Source organism: Acomys russatus, chromosome 26 (assembly GCF_903995435.1).
Source record: "Acomys russatus chromosome 26, mAcoRus1.1, whole genome shotgun sequence".
Taxonomy (NCBI): Eukaryota; Metazoa; Chordata; class Mammalia; order Rodentia; family Muridae; genus Acomys; species Acomys russatus.
In genome coordinates this window covers 46,303,256-46,330,559 of record NC_067162.1, presented here as the reverse complement: position 1 = coordinate 46,330,559, position 27,304 = coordinate 46,303,256, and the positions used below count along the sequence as shown (strand labels likewise).

Here is a 27,304-nt window from a genome sequence, read left to right as displayed (position 1 = left end):
CAGATGTGGGCCACCACCGCTACAACTGGCTAGAGGTCCCCATCTTAACTTCCACTGAATATGCAGGTTTCCTTCTTCCTAAATTTGCTTCTCCAGGTTGGGCGTATGCGAGGCAAGCTTTTGACAAGAGTCTCCTTGGTATCTGATGTTTATCTAAGTCCAGCAGTGGGCTGGCTCCCACCCTGATCTATTTCCTTTCCCTGCTTCCGGAGCTGATGGATCGGTTCACCCATTGACTTGTTATCTCAAGACCAAGCTGGACCATAGGCGTGCCCCACCCACCTCACTTCTCCCAGATGTGAACCCCCACCTCTCAGATGCACCGGATATGCAGATTGGATAAAGGTGAGCTAAGTTTCCTTTGAGGCAAGGCCTGGACTCCCAGCAGGTGGTGGGCATGCGCCCTGAACCACCCTTTCTGTTCTTTGGTCCTAGAGGAGTCTTAAGCACCACTAGCTTCCACCTGGGCTAGGGGAGGCAAGAGGGAGAAGAAGCAAGTCCTCACCGTCCGGCCCTGCATCCCGCACAGAGGGACTTGAGAGAAAGTGTGAACCAACTCCTCCCTACCCGCGTGCAGCATTTCAGTCTCACGCAACACACAGCGCGATACACATCATCACTCTGCATTCTGGGCTCAACGCTCCACGCGCTGTAACAGACCGGGCGGGGTCGCACGGACGGACCAATCGCTGCGGCGATGGGCGGGGCCAGGCGGGCGTGTAACGGCGGGGATAAAAGGCCGCGAGGGCGGCGCGAGCGCAGACGCTTCTCCCAGTGTGCCGGCGGAGAGCTGCTCGGCCGCGCGCACGCCTCCAGGCCGAGCCCGAACGCCGAGAGCATGGCGGGCGCGGGCGCAAAGCGGCGCCGGGTAGCGGGCCCTGAGGCGTCGGCGGAGGCAGCCGCGGGGGAGGAGGAGCGGCAGGCGCGGGAGAAGATGCTGGAGGCGCAGCGCGCGGACAGCGTGAACTCCAAGGAGGAAGGCGTGACCCTGCAGCGCAACATCACTCTGCTCAACGGTGTGGCCATCATCGTGGGCACCATCATCGGCTCAGGCATCTTCGTGACGCCCACGGGCGTGCTCAAGGAAGCGGGCTCGCCCGGACTGTCGCTCGTGGTGTGGGCTGTGTGCGGCGTGTTCTCCATCGTGGGCGCACTCTGCTACGCCGAGCTGGGCACCACCATCTCTAAGTCGGGCGGCGACTACGCCTACATGCTGGAGGTCTATGGCTCGCTGCCCGCCTTCCTCAAGCTTTGGATTGAGCTGCTCATCATACGGCCTTCCTCACAGTACATAGTGGCGCTGGTCTTCGCCACCTACCTGCTCAAGCCGATCTTCCCCACGTGTGCGGTGCCGGAGGAGGCAGCCAAGCTAGTGGCCTGCCTCTGCGTGCGTAAGTAGTAGTGGTCCGGGCTAGGGCGGGGCAGGCGCCTGTCTCTTACATTTTCTACGTCCCGCGTGCTCATCCCAGCATCCTTCATCTGTCCATCTCAGGACTATCTCGGCAGTTCCAGGTTCAAGTCACAGGTTCCAGAACCCACGTGCGTTTCTTTAACCCATTCACACCGAGACCTCCGTGGGTCCGGTCTCTGACCCCGTGGTGGGCATCCCACTTTCCGACCTGATTCCGTAAGATACGAGCGACCTAGCCTGCCCCTGGTGAGAGCAATAGCCCCTGCCTCTTTCAAAGCACCACGTGGAGTGGCTGATGTGCCAGTTTCCTGTTTCAGCTTCAATTGCTGACTGGTTGCTAAGAGGGAAATTGCAGTTGAAAAAAAAAAAAAAGATCCCTTACGTTCTTCAAACTGGCCTGTCAGGAATTAGTGCACGGGCTGACTCATAAGAAAACAGTAGTAATAAAATTGTGTGTGGTAGTGAAGGCTGCTTGCTCATTTGGGGTGGATGAGCAACCGAGCCCTGTATAGGACTGGAGCTTGGCTGCAGACAGTATGTGTGGGGGCTTTGGGGGCTCCCAAGATGTGCGCAGTAACAGCTGTTGCTTGTAGCCCTTGCGGGACTTACAGGTCAAGAACAATTGGCTTCTGCTTTCTAAAACAGTTGTGTGATTCGCCGCCCCCCCCCCCCAAGGACTGGAGAAAACAGTCATTTGAAGCAAATATTCAGGATTTAGAGGGGAAGAAGCAACCTGAAAATCATGTTGCTTTCAAATTTTACAGATGAGCTTAGGCAGCTACGTTATCTGCCTTGATAATGCACACAAGGAGAGGGTGACAGGGTTGCAGGGCTACACTTAAAAGTGTTGGGTTGTAGCTGGGCATGGTGACGCACGCCTTTAATCCCAACACTGGGGAGGCAGAGAGAGGTGAATCACTGAGTTCAAGCCCAGCTTGGTCTACAAAGGGAGTCCAGGGCAGCCAAGGCTAACACGGAGAAACCCTGTACAGAGAAACCCTGTCTCAATGAAAGTAGGGGCGGCTGTTGTTAGCACTGCATGGCTGCAGAGTGGCAGTGCCTGTGGGCTTTAGCTGTGAAACTGTCCCGGTGCTATCAGTCACAGCCCTCAGGTGTGCTCTTAAATCCTGGGAAACCCCCCACCACACTCCCCTCCCTGCTCTGCAGCGCTGTTGGAGACTAACTGGATGATGACTTGATAAGGTCTCTATGCTGTTTGCTTGGTTCATGTGTAAAAATGGGCAAGAGCACAGTTGGTTTGCAGAGGCACTGGCTGGCAAGGGAGAGCCTGACCTTGAAAGGGACGCGGGTTCCTGTACTTCTGAACTTGGACTTCTTTTTTTTTTTTTTTTTTTTTTTTTAAGATTTATTTATTTATATGTATACAGTAGTATATATTCGGTCTGCTTGTGTGCCTGCCCGCCAGAAGAGGGCACCAGGTCTCATTATAGATAGTTGTGAGCCACTGTGCGCTTGCTGGGATTTGAATTCAGAACCTTAGGAAGAACAGTCAGTTCTTTTAACCTCTGAGCCATCTCTCCAGACATCTTGGACTTTTAATTGTCCAGTTTTCACATTGATGGGAATTACAGATAGGGAATGGCATGGGTACCTTAAGGTTCTTTTGTTTGTTTTGAGAGGGAGTCTCGCTGTGTGTAGCTCTGGCTGGCTCTGCCTGCCCGGGTGCAGGGAGTGAGTGTGTGCACCCTATGCCAGGCTGGCATAGGTATTTTCAAAGAGTCCACACTCCTTTCCAAATGAACCTGGAAAGTGAGTTTCTGACTTGTGCAGCTGGTGCTAGTGAAGTCTGGGAAATAGCTCTGGCCCCACAAGTGGCAGCGAGGGTGAACGCTTTCCCGCTAAATTTCTTTTCAGGGTTTTATTATGTCACACACTGGTGGAGGTCAAAAGGCAGTTGTGGGAGTTAGTTCTTTTCTTGTTTTTGTTTTTTGAGACAGGGTTTCCCTATGCAGCCTTGGCTGTCCTGGAGTTGCATTGTAGACCAGGCTGGCCTTGAACTCGCAGAGATCCGCCTACTTCTGGCCTCCCAAGTGCTGGGATTAAAGGTGTGCGCCACCATTTCCAACCTCAGTGTTTTTTTCCTACTGTGTGAGTCCCTGGGATGAAATTCAGATCTTCATGTGTGGCAGCAAGCCCTTTCATCTACTGAGCCATCTCATGCGCCCAAATATCCTCTTCAAGTCACTCTCACGGTCGTCTTCTCTGATTGTGATACAAGGGTTTGAGTGGAGGGGTTGTTTGTTTGTTTTATAATTTTAAAAAAAATCTTGTGTATGAACGTTTTGCCTGCATGTGTGTCTGCGTGCCACCTGTCCTCTGTGCGTTACCTGGGGAGGCCAGAAGAAAGTCACAGCCACTGGGACTGAAGTTACAATTAAGAGCCATTATGTGGCCAGGTGTGGTGGCGCACGCCTTTAATCCCAGCACTCAGGAGGCAGAGGCAGGCAGATCGCTGGGAGTTCCAGGCCAGCCTGGTCTACAAAGTGAGTCCAGGACAGCCAAGGTTACACAGAGAAACCCTGTCTCGAAAAACCAAAAATAACCCTCGTCTTCTGGAAGGCTTTCTCTCCAGCCCCATGAGTAAGTAACATTTTTACAATTCCTTGTGGCTGCTGTAGGTAGAACCCTCTCATGAGTTCTAGAACAGACACACCCCGGCCCGAGTCCTGGAGCCAAGGTGAGATCCGCCAGTCGTCCTCCTGCTAACTGTGGTCACCTGACAAGCGCCGCAGACACAGCTGTGTTCCTCTGAGCTACATGGCGTGTGCTGCCTTGTAGTTGGAGTGAGGGTTGGGATGAGGGTTCGCGGTAACAGCAGGGCAGGCTTCTCCAGGACAGCTGCATCTGTTCCTGCATGAGGAAATAGGCAGAAGCTAGGTAGGAAGGTGGGCTTGGCAAGGCAGGAGGACCCCAGAGGCCCCGGTGGAGGCCAAGAAGGGCTGTAGAGTCTCTAAAGGCCTGGGTGCTGGCTCTGGAGGATTATATTCAGAGGAGCAAGTTTTGGTGTGTGTCAGCAAGTGCCCTGTTCTTTCTGGAGGGCACTAGTGGGGAACGTAGTGTTCCTGGCTTCCATGCCTTGGGAAAGGCCAGAGGCAGCACCAAGAATCTGGTTTCCGTGGATTGATGAATCCTCTATGCTTGTCTCTCCACAAGTTTCCTTCGCCCAGTTAAGATTGTATTGGGTAATGACTTGCATCTGCCCTGAGTGAACCCACCCACTGGTAGTAAAGATAGGTCTATCTACTTTACAGGGAGTCCTATAACCTTGGATCTGATGTGGCAAACCTGGAGAGGTGTCTTTCATAAAGATTGGAAGACTTGCTCTCCACATCGCTCTAGGTGGCCATGTGCCTGTATGAGTGAGGCCTGGGCCGTGTACCCCCTCCCCCCCTGCCCCCCCCCAGTGTAGCCCTGGCTGTCCTAGAACTCACTGTGTAGAACTCACTGTCTTGAACTCATATATGCACTTGCCTCTGCCTCCAGAGTGCAGAAACTAAAGGCGCGTGCTTGTTCTTGGCTCAGGTGAAGCTCGGTGGTTTGCATGGTGTCAGGTTGGCTTGAAGTGTAGGCCTTAGTTAGGTTTCTACAGCTCTGATAATTACCATGACCAAAAGCAACTTGGGAAAGGGTTTATTTCATCTTACAACTTCTAGAGAAGTCAAGGCAGGAACTTGGAAGTAGGATCTGCTGCAGAAACCATGGAGGAGTGCTGCTTAGCCGTTTGTTCCTCATGACGCGCTCAGCCTGTGCGTGTGTGGTTTTTTTTTAAATGGCATTCAGAACTACCTGCCTACCTATGGTGGCCCTACCCCCGGTGAGCTGGGCCCTCCCACATGAAAATGCACTGCAGACTTGCCTCTAGGCAGTTCTTCTAGAGGCTTTTTTTTTTCCAGTTAAGAACACCTCTACCCAAATGACCGTAGCTTGTGTTGAGTTGACATAAAACTAGCCACTTAGCGCCCAGATCTGTCCTGTAGATCCCTCCACACTGGAGCTGTGATTGTTGTGGCTGTCTGCTGAGGTACACAGGAGGGCAGCAGCCTAGGTTCCAGAATGCAGCACAGGCTCTGGGTGGTGACCTGCTCACTGTTCCTCTGCCACCTGTGTCACCTTCCCAGGCTTGAGGGTCTGAAGGACGTAGCCTGCTGACCAGTCTGAAGCAGTGAAGGTTTGCATCCTGTCCTTCGCCCGGCTGGATGGAGGCTGGGACTCCTGCCTGCTAAGGTGGCAGAGACAGGTGGCAGAGAACACTTCTCAGCATCTCAGGAGTGGTAGAGACTGCCTGGCATGGATCCTCTAGTGCCAAGAAACTCACTACTTTCCACCAATGAGTTGGACAGGGGTTTGGCCATTCTTAGCCAGCATGTGCCTGGAGACCGCCCTGAGATACTTCCCACTTGGTGTGAGAGTAGGAGCATGTGGTTCTGATGTGAGAAAAGGCCCTTGGAACTTCCACTTGTCACTGTAAAATGGGGATCCGTCCTGCCGGGGTGCAGATGGAGAACTTTGTTTAGCGTACACTACACAGGCCTGTGCTGGAGTTTCTGGGCGCTGCTGCTGCCATGGCAGAGCTGAGGCAGAGGCTGTGACGGTGCTAATGTGCCAGTGGCCCAGTGTCGGGTCCATGAGCTCAGCGCTGCCAAGGGCTCTGGAATTAGTGTTGAAATCGTCTTTCCCAGCCAGACATGACAGTGCATGTACTCTGAGCAGATGACACTCAGACATGTGTAGTGCACAGAACCTGTGACCAGGGCAGTTAGGAAATTAGGCATTTAAACATTTCTAGGTCCCCCCCCCCCCCTTTTGGTGTTGGAGATGGTGTATAGACTACGGGGTAATCCATAGCACGCCCACGTTCTCTGTTCAGAAATGGTGGCCAGTGCCTCCATAGTGACCACAGTCCCAGGCCCTGAGACACAGATGAGGGCGAGCACCTGACAGCATTGTCTTCTGTGTGGCACACACCTGGCCTCTGCATAGTTCCTCGCATTTACCCGTTGCAATCCATATAGTCATTCCTGTATGCCACAGCTAGAGAAACTGAGGCAGGAGTAGGCTGGAAGCACCCAGCCATGCCTCTGCGCAGTGTAGCAGGTGCCAGGGTCCTGGGGTAGCCTGGGTCACTACATCCAGGAGTCTGTTCTGCTGGCATAGGGGCACAGGCTGCTCAGAGGTTCATTAGACTCCTGAGGAAGGGCTCTGTCTTGCTGGTGTCTATAGGGAGCTCTCCAGGCTCCCTTTTATCACCTTGCCACAATCTCCACTGGAGTGAGCTTTTGACAGAAAGCTCTGTCTGTTCCCCTGGGAAGTCCTGGAGGTTGAGGTGCCACTCATTGTCGCCACCCTCCTCACTCACATCTGGGGTAGTATGGGGTGCCACAAGGCTCAGGGAGCATAGACCCCAGCCAGCATGACTGGACACAGCTGTGGGAAGCTGCCTCAAGAATAGTGTCCTGCCGGGTGTGGTGGCGCACGCCTTTAATCCCAGCACTCGGGAGGCAGAGGCAGGCAGATCACTGGGAGTTCTAAGCCAGCCTGGTCTCCAAAGTGAGTCCAGGACAGCCAAGGCGACACAGAGAGACCCTGTCTTGAAACAAAAACAATAAGCCCCTGCCCCAGGCCTCGCCCATTCTACCTGCAGCCAGGGTCAGATATGCCCCTAGATAGCTTTGTTCCTCCATGGCCCCGGCCCAGCTAGAGGAGTCACACCCAACAGCCGCTGTCCTTTAGCAGTGATCTGAGCTGTTGCTTTCCCAGTGGCTAGCTAGCCGCATCACATCTGTCTGCTCCAGAGAGGCTGGGAGCCTGATCGCTGAGCACCAGCCACCAGATGAGTCCTCACCGGATATGTTTCTGGGTACAGTGTGTACGGCTGTTCCCACACTTCCCCTTTGCCAGGATTTGCTGCTATGTAAAGAATTAGTAGGGTTTCCCATCCCAGTTCTCGGGAGCCTGGTGTGTGCAACCTGATCCGCACTGAGTCACCCTGACCTTGGGGCTGGCCAGCATGTGTCATTGCTGGGACCTTTTGGTGCGGCAGCTGCTCGTGGCCAGTGAGGGCCTGCCTTCAGCCTATGCCTCTGCTCGTGCCAGCTGCTCAGGCTGCGGGAGTGGAAGGGTCTTTACTGGGTTCCCTTGGACCTTGTCAGTATGGGCTGTGTGGGAAGACTGAGGGCCACAGAGATGACCTGAGCCAGTTCCCGCCTCTCTCTTGAGCTGTGAGCCCCCAAGACTTGTGGTCCACAACAGGATGGGGTTGATTGTGTACACAGGTACCTAAGGTAGAGGTTGCAGAGGATGCACCTGCTGAGGGGAGCAGCTCCCTAAAGTGCTGTATAGTGTCATCCTGAGTTGTTAGGCCTATTGAGCTGGCAACTCCCCTAAGCCCAGGCATTCATGGTTTGTTTCTTGACTGCACCTGCTGGACCTGATTGAGATGGAGAGCCTTGGAGTCTGTTACTGGCAGCTCCATGCCGCTACTCCCTTACCCCCAACACACACAGAAGCTGTGGCACTCCAACCAGCAAGTTTATTGTAGTGTTTGTCACCATCTGATGTCTGCCCTTAAATACTCAGAAAGCATGTGCGAATGCACACACACCTACCTGCACCTACAGCTAGCCTGTTGTAGTGCTGCTGTAGAGACGTAAAGTTAGTCCTGGGTCTGCCTGTGGACCTAAAGATCTGAGTGCCACCCTCCTCCAGGAACTGCTGAGTAACTGGAACAAAACTCACCTATGTTTTCTTGATAGTTTGCCTTTGGGGGAATTGGGGACCATGTGTAGGTAGATGTGTGAGACCCTGCACATGTGTAGATGTGTGAGACCCAGCACATGTGTAGATGTCTGCATTTAGCTGGTGATGAGGAACCCTTATCACTCACACAGCTCTTCTGGGTACTCAGCTCTGCAGTGATCAGATCGATGGGGGACCGACCGGGAAGCCCTTGGCGTGGAGGAGGTGGTGGTGGTAGTGGTTCTGCCTGTGGAGTGGGAGCAGAGGTGTAGAGGTGTCAGATACCCCATGGGAGGCCTGGCAGCCGTTTGGAGCTACTAGGAACCCTTGAGACCTCTGTCTTAAGGGAGCTTGGGAAGTCACTGGGAGTAAATGGGTGTTTTCTTCACCTCAGGACTCGTGTGTTAGCTGAGTTTCAGCTTACTAAGGCCATGCTTTCCGGCCTGTTTGAGGCATCGCTGATGGCTGTGCCCCTGGAGCTGCGTGAGGCTGCCTCAGTGTGTGTTCAGTGTGTATGAGGCCTGGGTCCCACCCAACACCAAGAGAAAGCTAAAGAGAATCCACAGAGACCTGAGCCTAAGGATGGGCACAGGGATTTGAGCAGACATTGAAGACACCAGGCGCGGTGGTACACACCTGAGTTCAAGGCCACCCTGGTCTACAGAGCAAGTTCTAGGACATCCTGGGCTCCACAGAGAAAAGAGCACTGAAGACCCTGTGGCACTTACCTTCCTCTGCCAAGACTTAGTGTTGGAGTTCTCTAGGCCGGTCAGAGTGCCATCCTGTGCTGGTTTCCTGACCTGTGTGGCCATATGTATTCTCTGGAGCCCCAGAAAGGGAGCCTAGAAAAGTCTCTCACTGGTGTCTGGGTGGGCGCCCTGAGCTGGTGGCCCCATCATGCAGGAGTTTGCTGGCATCAGAAGCTGTCTTGGACTTGTCTGGGTGGAAGTTCCAGTTGTTGGGGATTTTTGTTTGTTTTTACCAGCATTTGGGGAGTCTGGTCAGGTGACTGGGATGACTGGCCACTAGACATCCCAGCGGTTTACTGCAAGCCAGACCCTGAGTCTGGGCAGAGGCTCCCTGGGGCTTGGGGCTCTACCTGGGAGACTTGAGTGGGGAATTGGAAACAGCTAGATTGTAAGAAGTCAGGAGACGCTGCCTGTGTTGACTGACTAGATTCAGTTGGAGCCAGGATTACCTCCAGAAGGGTCCCAGATCTGAGCCAACTCATGCTCAGGCTTTAGTCCAGTTGCTGGGCCAGGGCTCGATGTGCCCTGGGTGACCAGCTCAGCCATGCTTCCTGGAACTAGTGAAGCCACCAGCCACTTCCTCCATGCTGCCTGGGAACCTTGAGATTTGGCTCTGCTGGGAGAGTCTGGGCAAGACCAGCCTCGAGTTTCTTCGTCAGGGTGAGGTAGCAGCTCCTTGGCAGTTGTCTCTTCCTTTAGGGGAGAGAACCTGGTGCCTTTTTATAAACCCCAACCAAAGCAGCAGTTCACATCCGTAGTCAAGTGCCCTGGTGCTTACCCATGGGTGAGGTGGTGTCAGGGTCAGGCTGGCACAGCCAGACAGTACACTATACCCTCTGTAGGGTGTGAGCTGTGGAGCCCTGCGGTAAGCCAAGTGCCCCTGGGTGTCGCCTGGACCTGGCCAGGCATGAAAGCTAACCATGTGGAGAGCAGTCATTCTTAGGGCTGTGGGCTGAGGGCCTACCTGCACAGCTGTTTGCATCCAGTATGGGCTCTGAGCTTTATCTCACTGACCCAGCTGTTGGGGCGAGCCAGCACAGCCATACTTATCTATGGGTGCTGTGTGGGAAACCCCAAAAAGGACTGGGTTCCACCCCCTACACCATGGCCACCCTTATCCCTCTGCCAAGGGACTGCCTGTTAACAGCAGTGGGTCACAGCAGCCAGTCCTGCTGCTTTTGTCGATGGCGGGGAGGCGGCAGATTGTCTGGGTAGGGCGCTGAGGTTCCTTCCGGTCAATCTTCTGACTGCCTCTCGTGACAACATCTCAAGGCCAGAAGCCCCTGGATTCAGATGAATTCATCCATTTATTTCAGATTATTTCGTTTTGAAAAGAAGGTGCGGGAAATAATAATACTCTCCCTTGTTCACTTGTGACCGAGTCAGCGAGCATTACGGCTCCATCGCCTTCTTCGCCTTGCTTCTAGGACAGGAGAGTATAGAGTCCCTTCTGTTCTCAGGTCAGGCGAAGTCAGCAGCTAAGAAGAAAGATTACCGAGGCCCGGCATGTGCTGGGCCTCCTCTGTCCACTTGGCCAGGAGTCTGGCCTCAGGCCTGGTTTTGGCTGGGGAGAAGCTGGCTTAGCCCTCAGACTGGGCAGGGTGTTGGAGTTGCGGAGGAGGGGCCTACTGTGACAGCCAGGATGGCCTCCAGGACACAGTTTCCTTCCTCAGGTTCAGAGGGACACCTCACACAAGGCAGCCCAGCAGAGGCTCATTCTCTGGAGCCCAGAGCCCTGTCATATTTTCCCTTCAAAGTCCATAAACGGTGACCACAGCTGCCAAGGCTGAGGCTGCAATGGGCTTTGGGCTTAGCCACGCCCCTCCTGCCAGCTCCCCCCAGCCAAATGGGATCTGGCTAGTGATGTAATCTGCCAGCCTCTTGCACCCAGAAGCCTGGTATCTGGGGAGGCCGGATCAAGAAAGGCTTGGCCTCTTGGCTTTCTTTGCCAGCACACCTATCAGGAAATGTGAGACTAAGAAAAACTGGCTGAGAGAATGGTGACCTGTGGTTAAAGGGACAAAGGCTCTAGATGGGGAAGCATTTCAAAGGTGCATTCTCTCCCTCTCCTTCACTCTGGGAGACATGGGACTTTTCTAGCAAGTCATGGTAGCAGCAGCAGCAGCAGCAGCAGCAGCTACATGGCCACGGGAGCTTTCTTAGAGCACAGCCACAGCCCAGTTACATCAGCTAGAGCTATAAAGAGGGAGGAGACTCAATGCTAAAAAGAACTCACTTCCTGGAGGTAAAGCAACAGCTGTGGGCCCCATCCCCAGCACCAGGGAGTCTTCCTGTTTCCTTTCCACCTGAGGTTGGCCACATCCAGATAACTAATGTGGATTCCTGTCTTTGCAGTCTATTCCCTAAACTGCAAAATTACGTATAATTAGACTGTCTGGGGAAATGCTGCCTGGCGTCTGTGAGGCCTGAGTCTGCACAGCTTTTCTAGGAGTTGCTCATTAGGGAAGGCAGGACACTGGTAGCTGGGTCCCTCGCTGGGGGACTCTCTGGGCTGCCTGCTGCGCTGGTTAATGTTTGACAAAGGCAAGCCAGAGACCAGGGACCGCCCCCTCCCCTAGAGTGGAGGGCAGAGGCTCGCTAGCTCTCTTGGGGCCAGTACTGAGGAAGCTGGGGTCTCCTGTACAGGGCCACCAATACAGCAGCTGCCAGAGTGGCAGAGTAAGTGTAGTTGGTTTGCAGTGTTTTTATATATCTTCACATACAGTACCGTGTTGGAGCTCTGGGTTCTCATTTAGGAGACACCTGCATGCTCTTGCCAAGGTCTTGGGGTTCATTAGCAGACCAGGCCACCCTGTCTGCAGCCCCTCTGGGCCCATGAGGCCTTCGCACTGTGTGGTCCAGTTGCTCAATTGTCTACAAAACAGTAGTTGTGGTTTTCATGTCGAGTGTATGACGGTCAGACCGCAGTACAATGCTACATTCCCTGAGCCCACCGCATGCAGGAGCATGTAAGACCGCCTGTGTCCACAGGTTCTCACCTGCAGCTTGTATGCACGGTGCCCATTGCTCTCTCGGCTTATCAGACTTACACAGACAAGGTGCCTCACCTTCACCAGCCTCATAGAAGGTTGTCTTTGAAGAGAGGCTCACCTCATAGCTTACAGGGCCGTGCACGCCCCTAGCCTGTGCTGGCTGAGAACTACATGGCTACCAGAGTTAGGTGGCCATCCTGCAAGGGGCAGCTTTCCACAAGATCTGGGTATTCATTAGGCAACAAGGGATGTAGGTGGTTTTGCTGGGGTCCCTTCCGAGCCGGAGACCGCTCAGTCACACAGAAGCACCGTGTGGTATCACATGTCTCATCATAGCACACAGGAAGCCGGAGCAGATGGTCCAGGGTTCAATGCCAATGGGGCTACACAGAGAGACCCTGACTCAAAAGGCTCAGGTAAAATTTCTAAAAATCAGTAAAAAGAGCTGCCCACAGGCTTGTTATCCCAGCACTCAGGCGGCTTGGGCAGGAACATCTTGAGTTTGAGCCAGCCTGGGCTACATGATGAGACAACCCCCCTCCATCTATAAAAACTGAAAAGAAAGAACAAAAGATTTCACTGCAGACTACAGGGCACTTGAGATCGGGCTCTTTGAAGAGTTGGAGTTCCTACCCTTTGACCCTGGCCACAAAGAACCAACTAGCTTATCAAAACAAGTCCCCAAAAGTCAGCCCACAGGCAGGCAGAGCTTTGCCTCTGGGATCCTAGCCAGGAGCACCTGACCTCCGCTGTGCCCCAGCCCTGGACTGGACCCCTGCCTGCCCTGTGGGGACTCATTGCTTCACTCTCTCTGTCCCTCCCCACAGTGCTGCTCACGGCTGTGAACTGCTACAGTGTGAAGGCTGCTACCGGCGTGCAGGATGCCTTTGCTGCTGCCAAGCTGCTGGCCCTGGCCCTCATCATCCTGCTGGGCTTCATCCAGATAGGGAAGGAAATGGGGACCGGTGAGTGACTCAACGTGTGACAGACACCTGCTAAGTGTCCAGTGTGGTGAGGAGTGTGCCTGGTGGTCCTTGACTGCCTCACCTGGGACATTGATTGGCTCCAGGAAAGTTGAGTGGTAGAGGAGACTGAACTTCAGAGAATATATGCAAAACCCTGTCCCTAGCTGGTGGGGAAGAGTCTGTGACACCTCTGGGGGCCCAAGTGTCTGTCCATCTATGCAGGAAGTTGTGTCAAAGCTCTGTCTGGCTGGGCCTTGCCCACTACAATGCCCCTCCCCCTACTTTATGGCCAAGATGTCCTACGTGTTGAGGTGCTCTCTGGGGCCTGATGTGTCTCATCATTCTGAGATGGCAGTGGGGTTCTCACACCTGGCCACTGTCCATAAGTTTCTTGATGTTTCTCAGCAGTGATTTTCTTGTTAATTGTCATGTCTGTGTGTCCAGGGACTGGCAGGCAATGCGGATTTGGCTTCAGTGACATGTGTGAGTGCTTTCAGAGGTGGGGTCACTTCAGGAGCAGGGTAGCAAGCCCCCACAGTGTCTGTCTTCAGATGAGGGCCCAGTGGCTGGATAGCCAGTAAGGAGGGAGCCTAGGGCTCAGGCCTGGGAGACAGGAGCACTGTTGTGATTTAAACATGGCATCAGTGGGTATAAAAGTGAGTCTCCTGGCACCCTGCCACTCAGGCCCCTCCTGGCATGAGGAGGGTCGGTTTTATACTGCCTGGGCTTTGGCCACTCACTGTATGAGCTTCGGGGTGTATCTGGATCACTGAGTCTCTTTCTCTGGCTGTCTTCTGAGGCTGATGGGAGGAGGGCAGGGGTAGGTAGGCATATACACACAAGAAATGCTCTCTCTGTAATCTGACAGCATATGCTCTGCTCTGCCAGTTGTCTGGAAGCCGTAATACACACACACACACACACACACACACACACACACACACACACACACACACACACACTCACATTCACACTCAGGTCTGTCTGTCTCCCTGTATCTTTGTCCACCTATCTTTCATAACTGTAATATTCCACAGTAATAGTGTATGTGATTTATTAAGTAGTCCCTGTGTGGGAGGTAGGAACACAATGTCTGGGTTTTGAATTCCAGCCTTTATGGGGTACATTGAAGTGGAGGTCCTGCAGCCCAGGCCCCGCCCAGGGCCTCTGTTTGTGCTTTGTCCTTTGCAGTCTCAGTCCCTGTGATGGTCTAAATGAAGCGTGGACAGGGGCTGACTAAGATCCTGCCTGAGAGCTGTGCTGTGTGGTGGCCATTGCTGCCCAGAGAGGTTGGGCCACTGCTTGGGCTGAGCGCGAGCAGAGCAGTCCCCCGTTCTCAGCATTGGTCACTTACAGGAGCTGCGGAGGAAGCCCCTGTTCCTGGTGTTGCCCCCTGGCCGAGGCAGCAGGGAAGCTATTCCCTGAGTGGATGAGAGCAGGCTTAGCTTAGAGCTGGGGTTTGGGTGGGTCTGCCCCCTTTCTCACCTTTCTGTGTATAGGGTTCTAAATGCCTAGGTACAGGAGGCTGACCACCATCCAAGGGGCAGTAGCTGCCGCCTTCCTTACGCTCCATTCTCTGACTGTGCTGAATATGGATTCACAGGTGCTCGGGGAAGCCTAAGTGTGGGGCCTCCTCCTGCAGTGAGGGCATTGTCTGCAAGAGCTCCACATCCTCCCTGTGGCAGAGGTTCTCTGTACATTGTTTATGTGTGACTGGCACATTTGCCACTGTGCTTGAGGTGATGGAAATCCTGGATCATGGCCCCGTTGGTGCTTCAAGGGGTGGGCTCGGTCTGGCAGGATTTTCCACGGGAATGTGAATTGCCCACCTGGAGTCCAGCAGCAAAGTGGCCTGAGGCCTTTGCTGGTCACCTATTAGGAGTCTCTAGAGTGTTCCACAGAGTTTCATCCAGCACCTTTCCAAATGCCCTCGGGAGGCCAGTTGCATCTCTGGGATCCTGGTAGACAAGGGCTTGGGCAGAGGTTCTGGTCAGTTCTAGGGAAAGAGTGGAGTTGAGCGTCACCTGGACACGCCAGGGAGTGTCAGGAGGGACTGTAGTGTGTGCCCACAGCCCGTCACGTGGCAGAGCATGTGGCTGGAGGTAGGCGGTCTGCGGAGGACCCTGTTTGGCTGTTGTGATGAGATATAGTGAGGAATTTAGTGCCGGAACTTGCTGCTAGCAAAAACAAACCTGAGAAGGGGACAGCAGAGCTTTTGTCAGGCCTGAATGCACAATGTGTTTATAATTCCGGTGGCTGCAGCAAGCACACCCTACGCCCCCAGCAGTTCCTTTCTGAGCTCCAGAACGCAATGTAGTGGCTGTGAAATTCCTTTGCAGGTCAGGGGGTGGGGTGAGGGGGTGTCTGTTATGCAGATGGACACCTTGGCTTCTGAAGGACACAGTGTTGGAATGCATAATTCATGCTCCTCTCTTCAGAGCACTTGCCCATCCCATTGGGCACAGAGTCCTTGGAGACTGGGATGATCACCAGGTCCTTGAGGGCAGAGGCCCTGGCTCCGGTCATGGGCATGAACTTTCTTTGATTTATCTGTGGGTCTGGAAACATGGTGTCCATTTCCAGCCTCCTCATTGCCCACCCCAGCATCAGGTGACCCTGCTGCTCAGGCTATTTTCTCATCAGGAAAGGGGATGAACCTGTCTGTGGGCATCACTCATCTACCCTGCCAGCCTTGCACAGAATCTCTGCGGGGCCTTTGCGTGGGATCCAGTGAGGACTTGGCCAGTAGTCCGGAGCGCGTGGGATCCAGTGAGGACTTGGCCAGTAGTCCGGAGCCCATGTCACTGTAAGAGGATGCCAGTCAGGTAGCCACAGATCTGTGGAAGAGAGTTGCAGACAGAGCTAAATAAGGCTCTGACCCAGGCCGTGAAGGCCCTCCTAAGCACCCGCTTGCTTTCCCCAGGTCCCAGGAGGGAGTGCAAGTCCCTAGCAGGCTGGGGAGAACTCTGCCTGTTGCTGCTATCATGAAGTGTCTGCACTTGATCCATGTTTTCAGAAGTGGACACAATCTCCAGACTGGCATTAGACCTAACTGGCTGTGACTCGATTGTGGGTGGGATTGGTGAGTTGGCCAGTGTGACTCCAGACAGGTCCTGGAGAGAGCCCAGAAGACCGGAAGTAAGAGAGACAACAGGTTACAGATATGGTGGGCAGGGACTCCACGACCTTGACCTGTTGTGTCTTTCTAGTCAAGCAGCCAATTGCTCACCACACCCTGAAGGGGCTGTGGCTGGAGGTCAGACTGTCCTAAAACATGAGTGGGTGCCAGGCCCTCTCAAGGCCACGTGTGGGAATGGGCTATGGAAGCTTCTTCCCTTGTGCTCACCCACAGGCCCGGGTCATCAGAGGACACCAAGCAGCTCTCTTGTGGTTCTGCTTGGGCATGAACCACAGAGCAACAGGGTAAACTGATCTCCTGAGGCCCTTGCAGGTTGTAAGGGACAGCTTGCAGATGATCGTGTCCCCTAAAGCCCTCTCCTTTCCACCCCCATTGACTGCCCAGGGGGTTGGGTAGGTGGCCTTTAATGGCTGTCACCATCCCACTGTTCATACAATATGAGACCGTCATCATTAGCCTGAGCTGTGAATGAGTGGTCACCTGCTCTGCCTCAGCTCCACTGGGCGACTTGGGGTCTGGAGGGTTGTGGAGCTGCATCATGCCCAAGGCCTCTACATTGTCCAGATGCACGGCAGCCTTGGTCAGGCCCCCAGAGCAGCAGGCCACATGGCTTCCTCATCTGTGTCCTGCGTCTGAAAAGGATCTTTGTTGGGTCTGGAGCCCATTAGTTCACAGCTGTCTCACACACACACACACACACACACACACACACACACACACACACACACACACACGCCGTTAACTGATATATGCATGTGGCCCGGAGTCTGTCAGGGGACAGAAAGTAGGCTCACTGCGACACTGCCCCTGGGTTGAGGTTGGCTGTGGGGGTGCTATGGCTGGGTGAAACTTCAGCTAGACCCACAGGACCAAAGTGGCCTAGCTTTCTCCTGCCTGCCAGCTCTGCTGTCTTAGAGTGGACCATATCTCAGGAAAATTAATTCTCCTATGCCTGAGGCCCAGGTGTGTTAGTGACATGGCCTTTGCTCCCAACCTCTGATGTACCAGGGGCAGGCAGATCTCAGGACACACCAGCCTTGGGGAGTCTCTGTCCTGAGTCAGCCTGCAAGACAGGCATGTCCCGAGGGTCGGAAGGAGGCCAACCCCGTTCACTCCCAGTGTGCACTCCACATTTGTGTATACTCACCAGGCTTCTGTCAGGGAGGGTGGAGAGGCAGTCCGGGTACAGGGGTGGGTCCCCATGGTCACACTGTGTGTGACACAGTGCCTCTGTACTACTCATCCCTAAAGTCCTCTTCCTGGGGTCTTGAGCATTACCACACCAGCCACCCCAGCTACCCCCAGCCACCCCAGCTCCATAGCGTCTCCTGCTCTATAGAGAACTCTGATGGCTTCTAGGGCTGCACGCTGCTAGGGGCTGTGCTTATGCCTAGCTTCTCACAGCAGTGCTGCCAGCCCCGTGGAGAGGTCCATTTTATGGCTGAGGAATGGGAGGCCTGCCAGCCAGGCCTCACCTGACATAGGCAGAGTGGGAGTAGGGGCTCTGAGATGGTCCACAAGCCCAGAGGAAGGATTGTAGCATGTTGGATTCTCTAGTCCCAGCCGACCTGTACCATTCACACTGTATGTAAGCTTGCCTGCTCATCTGTTTTTGCAGTGGCTGGAGAGAAAAGAGGCGCTGGGCGGCACAGCGTGGCTGCCCTGCTCCTGCCTCTGTAAAGTTCTCGAGCTCTTCCTTAGTCCATTGTTTGTGGGCGCAGGTCGGCCCTGAATGGGTCTGGCGAACAGGACTGAGGGGTCTGCCCAGGGCTGGCAGTGCCTCCTTGAACTGTGGAGGCCATGTTGGACACATTGAGCAGCACCTCTGATCTCTGCCACTAGTGTCTCACTGCCCCTGTCCTCACCCCCACCCCACCCGGGGATATGTGATAACCTCAAGGTTTCTAGGTTAAGGTGGGGCAGTTACATCTAAACCCCAGCCCTGCTCCACTTCCAACTCGGTGCCTGTCTGTTTTCCTCTTGTAAGCCACTCCAATCAGGAAAAAGGGAGCCAGCTGCCTGGCAGTATCAGATAGGTGGGTGTGGCTACTCTCACAACCCCTCAAACCACCAAGGTGGACTGTAGTCAAAAGGTGACAGGGTACAGTGAGGTCATCCTTGAGTCAGTCCAGCCTTGGAACAGCTTGGGGGACTGCAACCTAGCAGATCTGTTGCCCATCCCATGGTGCCTATGGAGAGAAAGCTGTTTACACAGGCATCCAGGGAAGCTGTGCACTCCAGTCCTGAGCCACTGTGCAGCATAGGCTGCAGGCACTACACCCAGCCTGTCAGAGGCCAGGCTGAATGCCGTGAGCCCTGACAGGTAACTGGAGTGTGGCGCTCCCCTCCATCCTCTCAATGGTAAAGGATGGCTATAGATTGGAGATGGGTATGTTGGTCCAAGCCGTGCATCCCTGGCAGAGAACTGTCTGCTGAAGGAATTGAACCATCCCTCCTGGCACCCCTACCCAGGATGGACAAGAAGCAGGCATCCTGCCCACTGTAAAAAGATCTCACAGTCTGGGCTGTTATTTCTCCCAGAGTCCTCCTGCAGTACTGACTCCCCAAGGATAGCCAGGCTCGTGTGCTCCCGGGAATAGAGCCACAGAGATTCTCACGACAGTGTCTTGTCACAGCAGCTATTAAGGAATGCTTGAGATATGAGACAGCTGGGACATAACACTCTGGCAGCACTTGCAATCACACATAGTGACCAAAGCATGGTGGTGTCCTCAGGGCAAACACTGAACTTATGTCATTCATAGTGTCCTGAGCCTGTGCTTGTTCTTGGCTCAAGTGACTGGGGTGTTTCAAGGTACTTGTGGACTCCAGGCTAAAGCTGTCTGTGTTGACCCAGGGTGGGTTCTGGTCACTTTTCCAGGTGTCTGGCACTTGTCCCCAACCCATAAAGGGTAGCAGCTTGGATGCTTACATAGCTGACAGATCCTCATGTGTCCTGCATAGCTCCTCTGTGCCTTGGTTTCTCAACTTATAGGAGAAATGCTCCCTCACGTGGAGATGTGTGGGTTGGGCCCTATGAACATAACGGCTCTCCTTGTTCCAAAAAGAATCCATTGCAGAGCACAAGGGGAGTGCCCTGGGTTGTGGGAGGCACTTTTGAAGGTGCCCTGTCCTGAGCTGCCCTGAACTGCTCACCACAAACCAGCTTCTGACTACCCTGTGACCAGGACCTAGGCAGATGGGGAAGTGGATAACGCTCTTTTCAGAAGACTAGGCCTAACGTGGGGGGGTGAGTGGGGTGGGAAGCCCAGGACAACCTTAGCTCAGACTGCAAAACAGAATCATGCCCACACATCCAGAAGACCATGAAACACTGCTCCAAGCCCTCCTCCTTAGTCACGCCCTGACACAGGGCTGAAAGACATTCTGTGGAGACCTCCTTCACAAGGTCCTTTGGTGACCTTGACCCCAGGGTATGAGGCAGGCAGGCCTGGCCCCAGGGCAGCTGGCCTGATGATGTCTTAAGAGGACCTGTCCAGGCTCTGTGCAGCCTCCACAACTAGAACAGTTTGTCTTCTGGTGGTCACACTGCCCCTCTAGTTCCAAGATGCCTTAGTCCCATTAGTCTTGGGTCAAACGTGAGCTGTGTGTCGATGCTGTAGTTGTCCTCAGGAGCCCAGAGTCACAGGACTCATCAACTAAAAGCCCATATGTAGGTAGACTGGGTCTGGTGAGCTACCCACCCACCCTGCTGCTCAGATACCGGACGTCGAGTCTGGCATCTTTAAGTAGCAGATGTATACAGGCTTAATAAAATGGGCCATGCCACAGACAAGGAAGGGCATCCTAGCAGCCCACTCCAAGACTGTTCTGAGAGCCACCAAGTCTGGAAGATACTCAGGCACACCTGGAATCTGGACTGTTTGGTCATCTGAGTGAGTGGATCCTAAGTCTGGTGATACCACTGGAAAACGCAAGGGCTGACATGAGCAAAGTGAAGTGGCCTCTGCTCCAAGCAAGGTGTTCCTGGGTGTCCTGACTCTGTGACATTACCCTGTCCTTATCTGTGGGTGAGTTCTTCTCACGTAATTCCTAGCAGCCCTGGACCAGGGTCTCCTCGGCTTCATAGCAAGGGGTCAAGGTGGCAGCCCTAGTTTCCATGTAGTCCTAAAACTTTTGTGAGCTATGTGAGGGACATCCTGAAGGGTCACGGGACTGCCTGCTCCTGACCTGTTTGCCTGCCCTGAGTCTACAGAGATGTCATGGGCTTAGAGCCAGGGTAGAAGGTGATCGAACAGCTGCATGGGTGCAGTCAGCCTGCTGCAGTAAAAAGTCTGCACTCTGAGCTTCTGTTTGTTAGAGTATTTTGTGCCAGAAGTATTGCAGTGTTTCCTCTGTCCAGATCCTCTAACCAGCATTGTTTTCTTTCATGCATTGCAGGTAATATGTCCAATCTACACTCCAAGTTATCTTTTGACGGCACCAATCTGGACGTGGGGAACATTGTGTTGGCATTGTACAGTGGCCTCTTTGCCTACGGAGGATGGTAGGTTCTGGAATTTCTGAGCCGCATGGCCTGGGGACACATGGTCCTGATGTACACAGATTATCAGTGCTCTGACCATGCAAAGACCATGAGGAACATCTTGAAGAGCTGCACAGCCACCTACAGGTCACTACCATTAGGGAACAGGCAGGGAAGCCTGGGTCCTACCTGCAGTACTCCATAGGGTGCCCAGCCTGGCCTCTGCTTTCAGGACAGCTGTATAGAGACTTGGGGTGTTGAAGCCCCACAGAGTGGTTTAACTGATGGGCTGTGTGTTCGCCTCAAATAGAGTTGGCAGAGGACAGAGCAGAGTGAGCAGCTGGTTCCAAGGTGCTCACTGTTCAGCTGCTGTCAACAGTAGGGGCCCTGGGAAACCCGCAGAGGACGCTCCTGTTACTATCTTAGTCAGTGTTCTATGGCTGTAAAGAGACACAGTGACCAAGACAACTCTAATTGGGAGCTTGCTGTTTGAAAGGGTTAATCCCTTATCATCATGGCAGGGAGCACGGCAGCACACGTGGCGCTGGAGCCGTAGCTGAGAGCTTTACAGAGCTGCAGGTCTCCTGATCTGCAGGCAGCAGGAGAGATACCCTGGTCCTGATGTGAGCTTTTGAAACTTCATAGCCTGCTTTAGTGGCACAAACGCCACAACCAAGTCAACAAAGCCACATCTCCTAATCCTTAGGGTTCATCATTAGCTGGGAACTGAGCATGCAAATAAATGAGCCCAAAGGGGCTGATGTCATTCAAACACCTCACCTCACCGCCATGATTGCGTGTATAACATGACATTGTTGCCTGGTTTCAGGAACTATCTGAATTTTGTCACAGAGGAGATGATCAACCCCTACAGGTAAGTACAGAAGGAGAGAGACATTGCATTCTGTCTTCATGGGAGAGAAGAGGCTGTCACTATGAGAGCCTGTAATGGGCCATGCCCAGCTTTAAAAAGAACTTTTTATTTTATGTGCATTGGTATTTTCCCTGTATGTGTGTCTGTGTGAGGATGTCAGATCTTGGAGTTAAAAACAGTTGTGAGCTGCCACATGGGTGCTGGGAATTAAACCTGGGTCCTCTGGAAGAGCAGTCACTGCTCTTAATTGCTGAGCCATCTCAGGGCATCCGCCTTCCCTGCCCAGTTTCTGTGGAAGGCTGAGTCAGGGGCCTACAGTAAGGATGACGCAGGCATAGGGTTGGTTCTAGACCAGAGATGGGTAGCTGTAGCTTCTGGCCGTGGACATCAGCTGGCGGAGACTTGTCTGGAGTGTACAGCTCTGAGTGAGGCTATGAGTGTTCACACTGGGCAGTCTTGGCTCTCTTCAGCCCTTGGAGCCACAGAAAATATCCACAGTTTTTCAGGGATGGTCATGCAAGCTATGCCTCAGCTGTGGAGAGCAGCCCTAGTCCAGTGGGTTTATCCAGCTGTGTGCTAACACTACAGGCATTCCCATTGCTTGCCCAAGCAGTGAGGCCCAGACATGGAGCTGCTTGCAAAGGGAAGGGAGCCTCGCTCCTCACCCTAGGGTCTGGCTGCACACTGACATCTCTCCCCTTTCTTCCCAGGAACCTGCCCCTGGCCATCATCATTTCCTTGCCCATTGTTACACTGGTGTATGTGCTGACGAACCTGGCCTACTTCACCACCCTTTCTCCCGACCAGATGCTGGCATCTGAGGCTGTGGCTGTGGTAAGATACTGCCCACCAGCTCCTCCTAGGCCCGAGACTCCAAGATTGGCCGGCCACTCCCTAGACCTATGACCAAGCCAGCCAGGCCTGGCCCTTGTGCCCAAGTCTCACCCTACTTGGGGAGACTAGTGGTCATCATTGGTATCTGCTAAAGATGAGCACAGAGGATGTTGCCAGGCTAGCTGCATGGTTGGGGTGGGGCCTTAAATGCAGCTGCTTAGGTAAGCGCCATGCTTATGGCAAGACAACGTGGGTGGTCATAGGCTCTGGGCACAGGTGGCTCTATTACGGACCAGTGACTTAGGGGCTGCTGCTGGGCCAGCAGCAGTGAGCATGCTCTGGGCTATTTATGGCAGCAGAAGGCATAGCCAGGGGTCTCAGCAGCCCCTGCAGCTCCTGTGCTGTCCTTCTGAGCTTGCCTGGAGGAAAGGCAGCACTGTCTAGCATTTATTTAAGTGTTAACTCTGGGTTTGTGGCTCATAAAGAGACACTGCACCACGCTCTTGGCAGATGTGCAGCAGCCCCCAGTGAGGGGGACCTGTTCAATATTACCCCGTGTCCCATGGGAAGGGATCTGGGCACCTTACATGCGTGTGTGATAAGGGCAGAAGCCTGAGGTGTGGGGCAGCTATGGGCCAGGTCAAGGGCTGTATCACAGGCTAAGCTGCTCCAATGGCTGGAATTGAGACCTTCCCGTACCCTACTGTGGCTGACGCTCACCGTGTGTTGTCTGTCCAGGATTTTGGGAACTACCACCTGGGAGTCATGTCCTGGATCATCCCGGTCTTTGTGGGCTTGTCCTGTTTTGGCTCTGTCAATGGGTCTCTGTTCACATCGTCAAGGTAAGTGTCTGAAGCACCCGAAAGGGAGCCTCTGTTGCTCCACACTTCTGTAGGCTGCCTGTTGTGTTGATCATACACAGTTGGTATTAAGTAAGTGGATGGCGGTGAACGGAGGAACTCTTCCAACCCTCTGCTGTTCAGGTCATATCATGGGGCCCCTGAAGTGAGGTGCAACTCCAGGTTTCTGTCCTTGTTAGCCCAAATGGGCCCCTCCCAGTGTAGCTGACAACCCCCCCCCCACCCAGCTCCAGCTATCTCCCATCTATGTCTGGGTGGTGGGGCCAGGGCTGACTGCCCACTGCTCCATCCACAGGCTGTTCTTCGTGGGAGCCAGGGAGGGCCACCTGCCTTCTCTCCTCTCCATGATTCACCCACAGCTCCTGACACCTATGCCATCACTGATGTTCACAGTAAGTCAGCCATGTGGTCCTGCCCTGTCTATCCTCACCGCTCTGGGCCCCATGTCTGTGCTCAGAGCAGTGTATAGTTGGGAACTGTGTATCGTGCACATGGCTGCACTAGACCGCAACATCACCAGATTTAAAGGTCAGAACCCCACTGTGGTTCTAAAGAGATAACTCAGCTCTGTGAGTTCAAGGCCAGCCTGGTCTACAAAGTAAGTCCAGGACAACCAAGGTTACACAGAGAAACCCTGTCTCAAAGAACAGAAAGAAAGAAAGGAAGAAAGAAAGAAGGAGAAAGAAAAAGAAAGGAAAGAGAAAGACAGACAGACAAGATAACTCAGCCTTAAGTATATGAAGTGGATTTCCTGCCCAGCAGGATGTCTGCTCCAGCCATGCCATGTTGATAGCCTCCGCCCTCAGTTGGACTCCAGTGTTCTTCCTTCTGTGCCCACCTGTTTAGTGATGTTCGTTCTCTGTTGCTGTAGCAGCCATCCCGACCCCAGAAAGCCTCAGATAAGAAACATTTACGTCTCACACTTCCTGAGTCGGGAAGTTAGTCCAAGTCACTTTGAGCTTGCTGTTCTGTAGTATGCACCATGCTTAGCTGGAAGGCACCCCCATTGGGTATTTTGCCACGGGAGGCCACTGTAGGCAGTACAGATACTTTTGCTGTTCCAGTCTGAAAAGCTCTGGACCATGGGTCCACATGCAGTTATAAGAGTTGCTTCTTAAAACAACAGCAAGTAGCCGGGCATGTTGGCTCACGCCTTTAATCCCAACACTCAGGGGGTAGAGACAGGCGGATCTCTATGAGTTTGAGGACAGCCTGGTCTACAGAGCAAGGTCCAGGACAGCTACACAGAGAAACCCTGTCTCAAAAAACCAAAAAGAAAATAAGAGCAAGTTGATGTGCTCAGCCAGACACTGGCAGAGAAGTTGGTCTCCTGCCCAGCGGCCGCTGATACCCTCCCGCATCAGGACAGCCCTGCAGCCTCACCTGGCCCTCTTTGCTTTCAGTGTTTCATGACCCTGATGTACGCCTTCTCCAACGACATCTTCTCCATCATCAACTTCTTCAGCTTCTTCAACTGGCTGTGTGTGGCCCTGGCTATCATTGGCATGATGTGGCTCCGCATCAGGAAGCCTGAGCTGGAGCGTCCCATCAAGGTGAGTATTGGGCAGTGTCCCTGCTCAGTCCCTAGGTGTCATTTTCAGAGATGGGCTACATCCAGGGAGCCATGGACCAGCACTGCCTCTGGTCTTGCCCTATCCAGCCTCCATCTCTCCTTGGCAAACAAGGATCCTGTTCCCTTATCCCTGAGTACCATATGAAGGGAACATGAGGCCTGAGCTGCTGGGGTAACTGCAAGTGTCAAAGTTGTCCTAAGACTTGCGGTGGCTGGTGGCCAGCAGCTTCTCCCTGGGCACAAGGCTGACCCAATCACACCTGTCATGGAGCTTTGGGACCCTACTCAGTGGTCTCCACCAACAATACAAGGAATATGGTGGCCAGCTGGTGGCAGATGGCAGCCGTGCTGGCTTGTGCTCCTCAGTCACCCAGGCTGTGGGGAGAGAGGTCAGACTGCCCACCACTGGTCTGTAGGAAGCTCAGATAACCTGTTGGCATCGTCCCCTGGGTCAGAGTCTATTCCAGTGAGCCTTCTCCCATGGTGGGAGTCCAAGCCGGTGCGAATCTGGGCAGTAGTCTGGCATGAGCCCACACAGGAAAGCCAAGCTCTGCCTGCTGGCTCATTCAGCGCACAAGCTTCTCTGCCAGAAGCCTCTCTGCTTTGGCTAGTTGTAGGCTGTGGCTTTGTGGTGAACATTTATAGCCACGTAGGTTCTGAGAAGGCAGGATTCCTTGCTTGTAGATGGGTAGCCAGGGTCTTCTGAGAAGGGTCAACCTGCTGCTCCTCCGCTAGGTGGCCATGGTGGGTATTGGAGGCAGGGGTTTCCATGTCTGATGTGGGGACTGCAGAGGTGACCTCTGCTGTCCTGTGGAAGCCTCAAGAAACTAGGCTAGCTGTTTGCATTCCTTCTATAGCAGGGGAGCTTCGGGTAGTTGGATGCCCAGTGCCATGCACTGCGGTCACATTGAGACTGAACAGGACAAGGCTTCTGCTCTCCCAGGCCCATGACAGTTGAGGCCAGGCAAGGGGACCAGCTGGAAGCAGTTAAGCTACATCAAAGCAAAGGCTCAAGGTCTAGGGAGACGTGGCTGGGCAGACCCAAAGGAAAGGATGACAGCCCCGGGCCACATGCCAGCCGTGGGGCAGTAGCTGGGGCAGTAGCCCACGGGCCCTGCACTAATGTGGGCAGGAGAGCGTGGTAGCCTACATGCCTCCATTCTGTCTTTAGGTGAACATGATCCTCCCAGTGTTCTTCATCCTGGCCTGCCTCTTCCTCATTGTCGTGTCCTTCTGGAAGACACCCACAGAGTGTGGCATTGGCTTTGCCATCGTCCTCAGTGGGCTGCCTGTCTACTTCTGCGGGGTCTGGTGGAAGAACAAGCCCAAGTGGCTCCTGAAGGCCATCTGTGAGTGCGCACAGCCAGGGTTGGGGTGACCAGGGTGAAGGGAGGGTGGGTCCTGCCGTGGGTACCCAGCAGGCCGAGAGAATCATTCTGGGCCTCAGGCGTTGTGGCACTAGCCAAGGGTTTGGGTCACTAGTACAGTGGGCTGGCATTGAGAGTAACAGGGATACAAGGGTGAGACACCCTAACTGGTTTTAGCAGGCATCCCATGGCCAGCTGCCCTTGCCAACTGGCAAAGCCCCACTGCTGGCCACTAGCTTGGACACGGTGGCCTGACAAGAGATAGAGCCTGGAAAACTGTGTCTAAGGCACCCAGCTCAGGACTGGTTCCAGTTCACTGAGGACCGTGTCTCACCCTCCTAAAGCCCTTGAAAGAGCAGTACGGGCAGACCTGAGATAGCACTGTGGTCTGGAGGACTTTGAAGCTGCAGAACAGGGAGACTGCTCCAGTGGGTATAAATAAGGCTTACTGTGGAAGCCTGGACACAGGCAAGCAGCTTACCTACTGAGCCGTCTGTCCAGGCCCATCTCTTGGAAATCCAAAAGTAATAAATGAACTGGTAGGCTAGGTGGTGGTAGCACATGCTTTTAATCCCAGCACTCAGGAGGCAGAGGCAGGTGAGTCCCTGTGAGTTTGAGGCCAGCCTGGTCTACAATGCAAGTCCAGGACAGCCAAGGCTACACAGAGAAACTCTGTCTCGAAAAACCAAAAAATAATAATAAAGAAATAAAATAGATGGGCTGGTGAGAGCAAGTGGCATAGTGGGACCTGGCCGCCAGCTCATGCCCCATCTTCCATTGTGCTCACCCCTGTCCTCTCCACACAGACCATGTGACAGTGTTCTTCCAGAAGCTCACACAGGTGGTTCCTCAGGAGACTTAGCCACAAGTCCTGGTTGCCACAGGGAGAGCGCACACTGACTGCTTCCAGACAACTCACCTTCGGAAAAGCAGCGACCAGGCCTGTCATTCCCCACAGCTCCAGTGAGCAGCACCAACTGTCTAGCATCGTCCACTGTCCCTCCAATGGTCAATTGTCCATAGTGGCTGTGAAAGAAAACTGGTACGAACTTGGCCCCAGAAGCCGACCGTCTACACATAGCACACAGCATAAGTCGTGCTGTGATCTGAAGCCTGGTCTTTCCAACTTTCTGGGGACTGCCACATCTGGCCTTCTCCACTCTGATTTTTTTTTTTTTTTTTTTTTTTTTTTGGTAGCGTGCATTTGGTCAAGTTTACACTACCGAGATGATTATTATATTTTTAACAAAACAGGGTAGCAAGAAGCACTAGATGTGTGGCCAGAACAGTCCAGCTC

At 53.8% G+C, this 27,304-nt stretch overlaps 1 protein-coding gene across 1 annotated transcript; it reads left to right on the top strand.

Moving 5' to 3' along the window:
* Positions 1–838: 838 nt before the first annotated feature.
* Positions 839–26,962, top strand: LOC127209192 (large neutral amino acids transporter small subunit 1). The gene is made up of 10 exons (XM_051168780.1): positions 839–1,391; positions 12,737–12,874; positions 20,415–20,520; positions 21,329–21,373; positions 22,084–22,207; positions 22,946–23,049; positions 23,363–23,459; positions 24,471–24,620; positions 25,812–25,989; positions 26,814–26,962. Exons 1-10 carry the CDS (start codon positions 839–841, stop codon positions 26,867–26,869), a joined length of 1,551 nt encoding a protein of 516 aa, XP_051024737.1. The 3' UTR covers positions 26,870–26,962.
* The last annotated feature ends 342 nt before the right edge of the window (positions 26,963–27,304 follow it).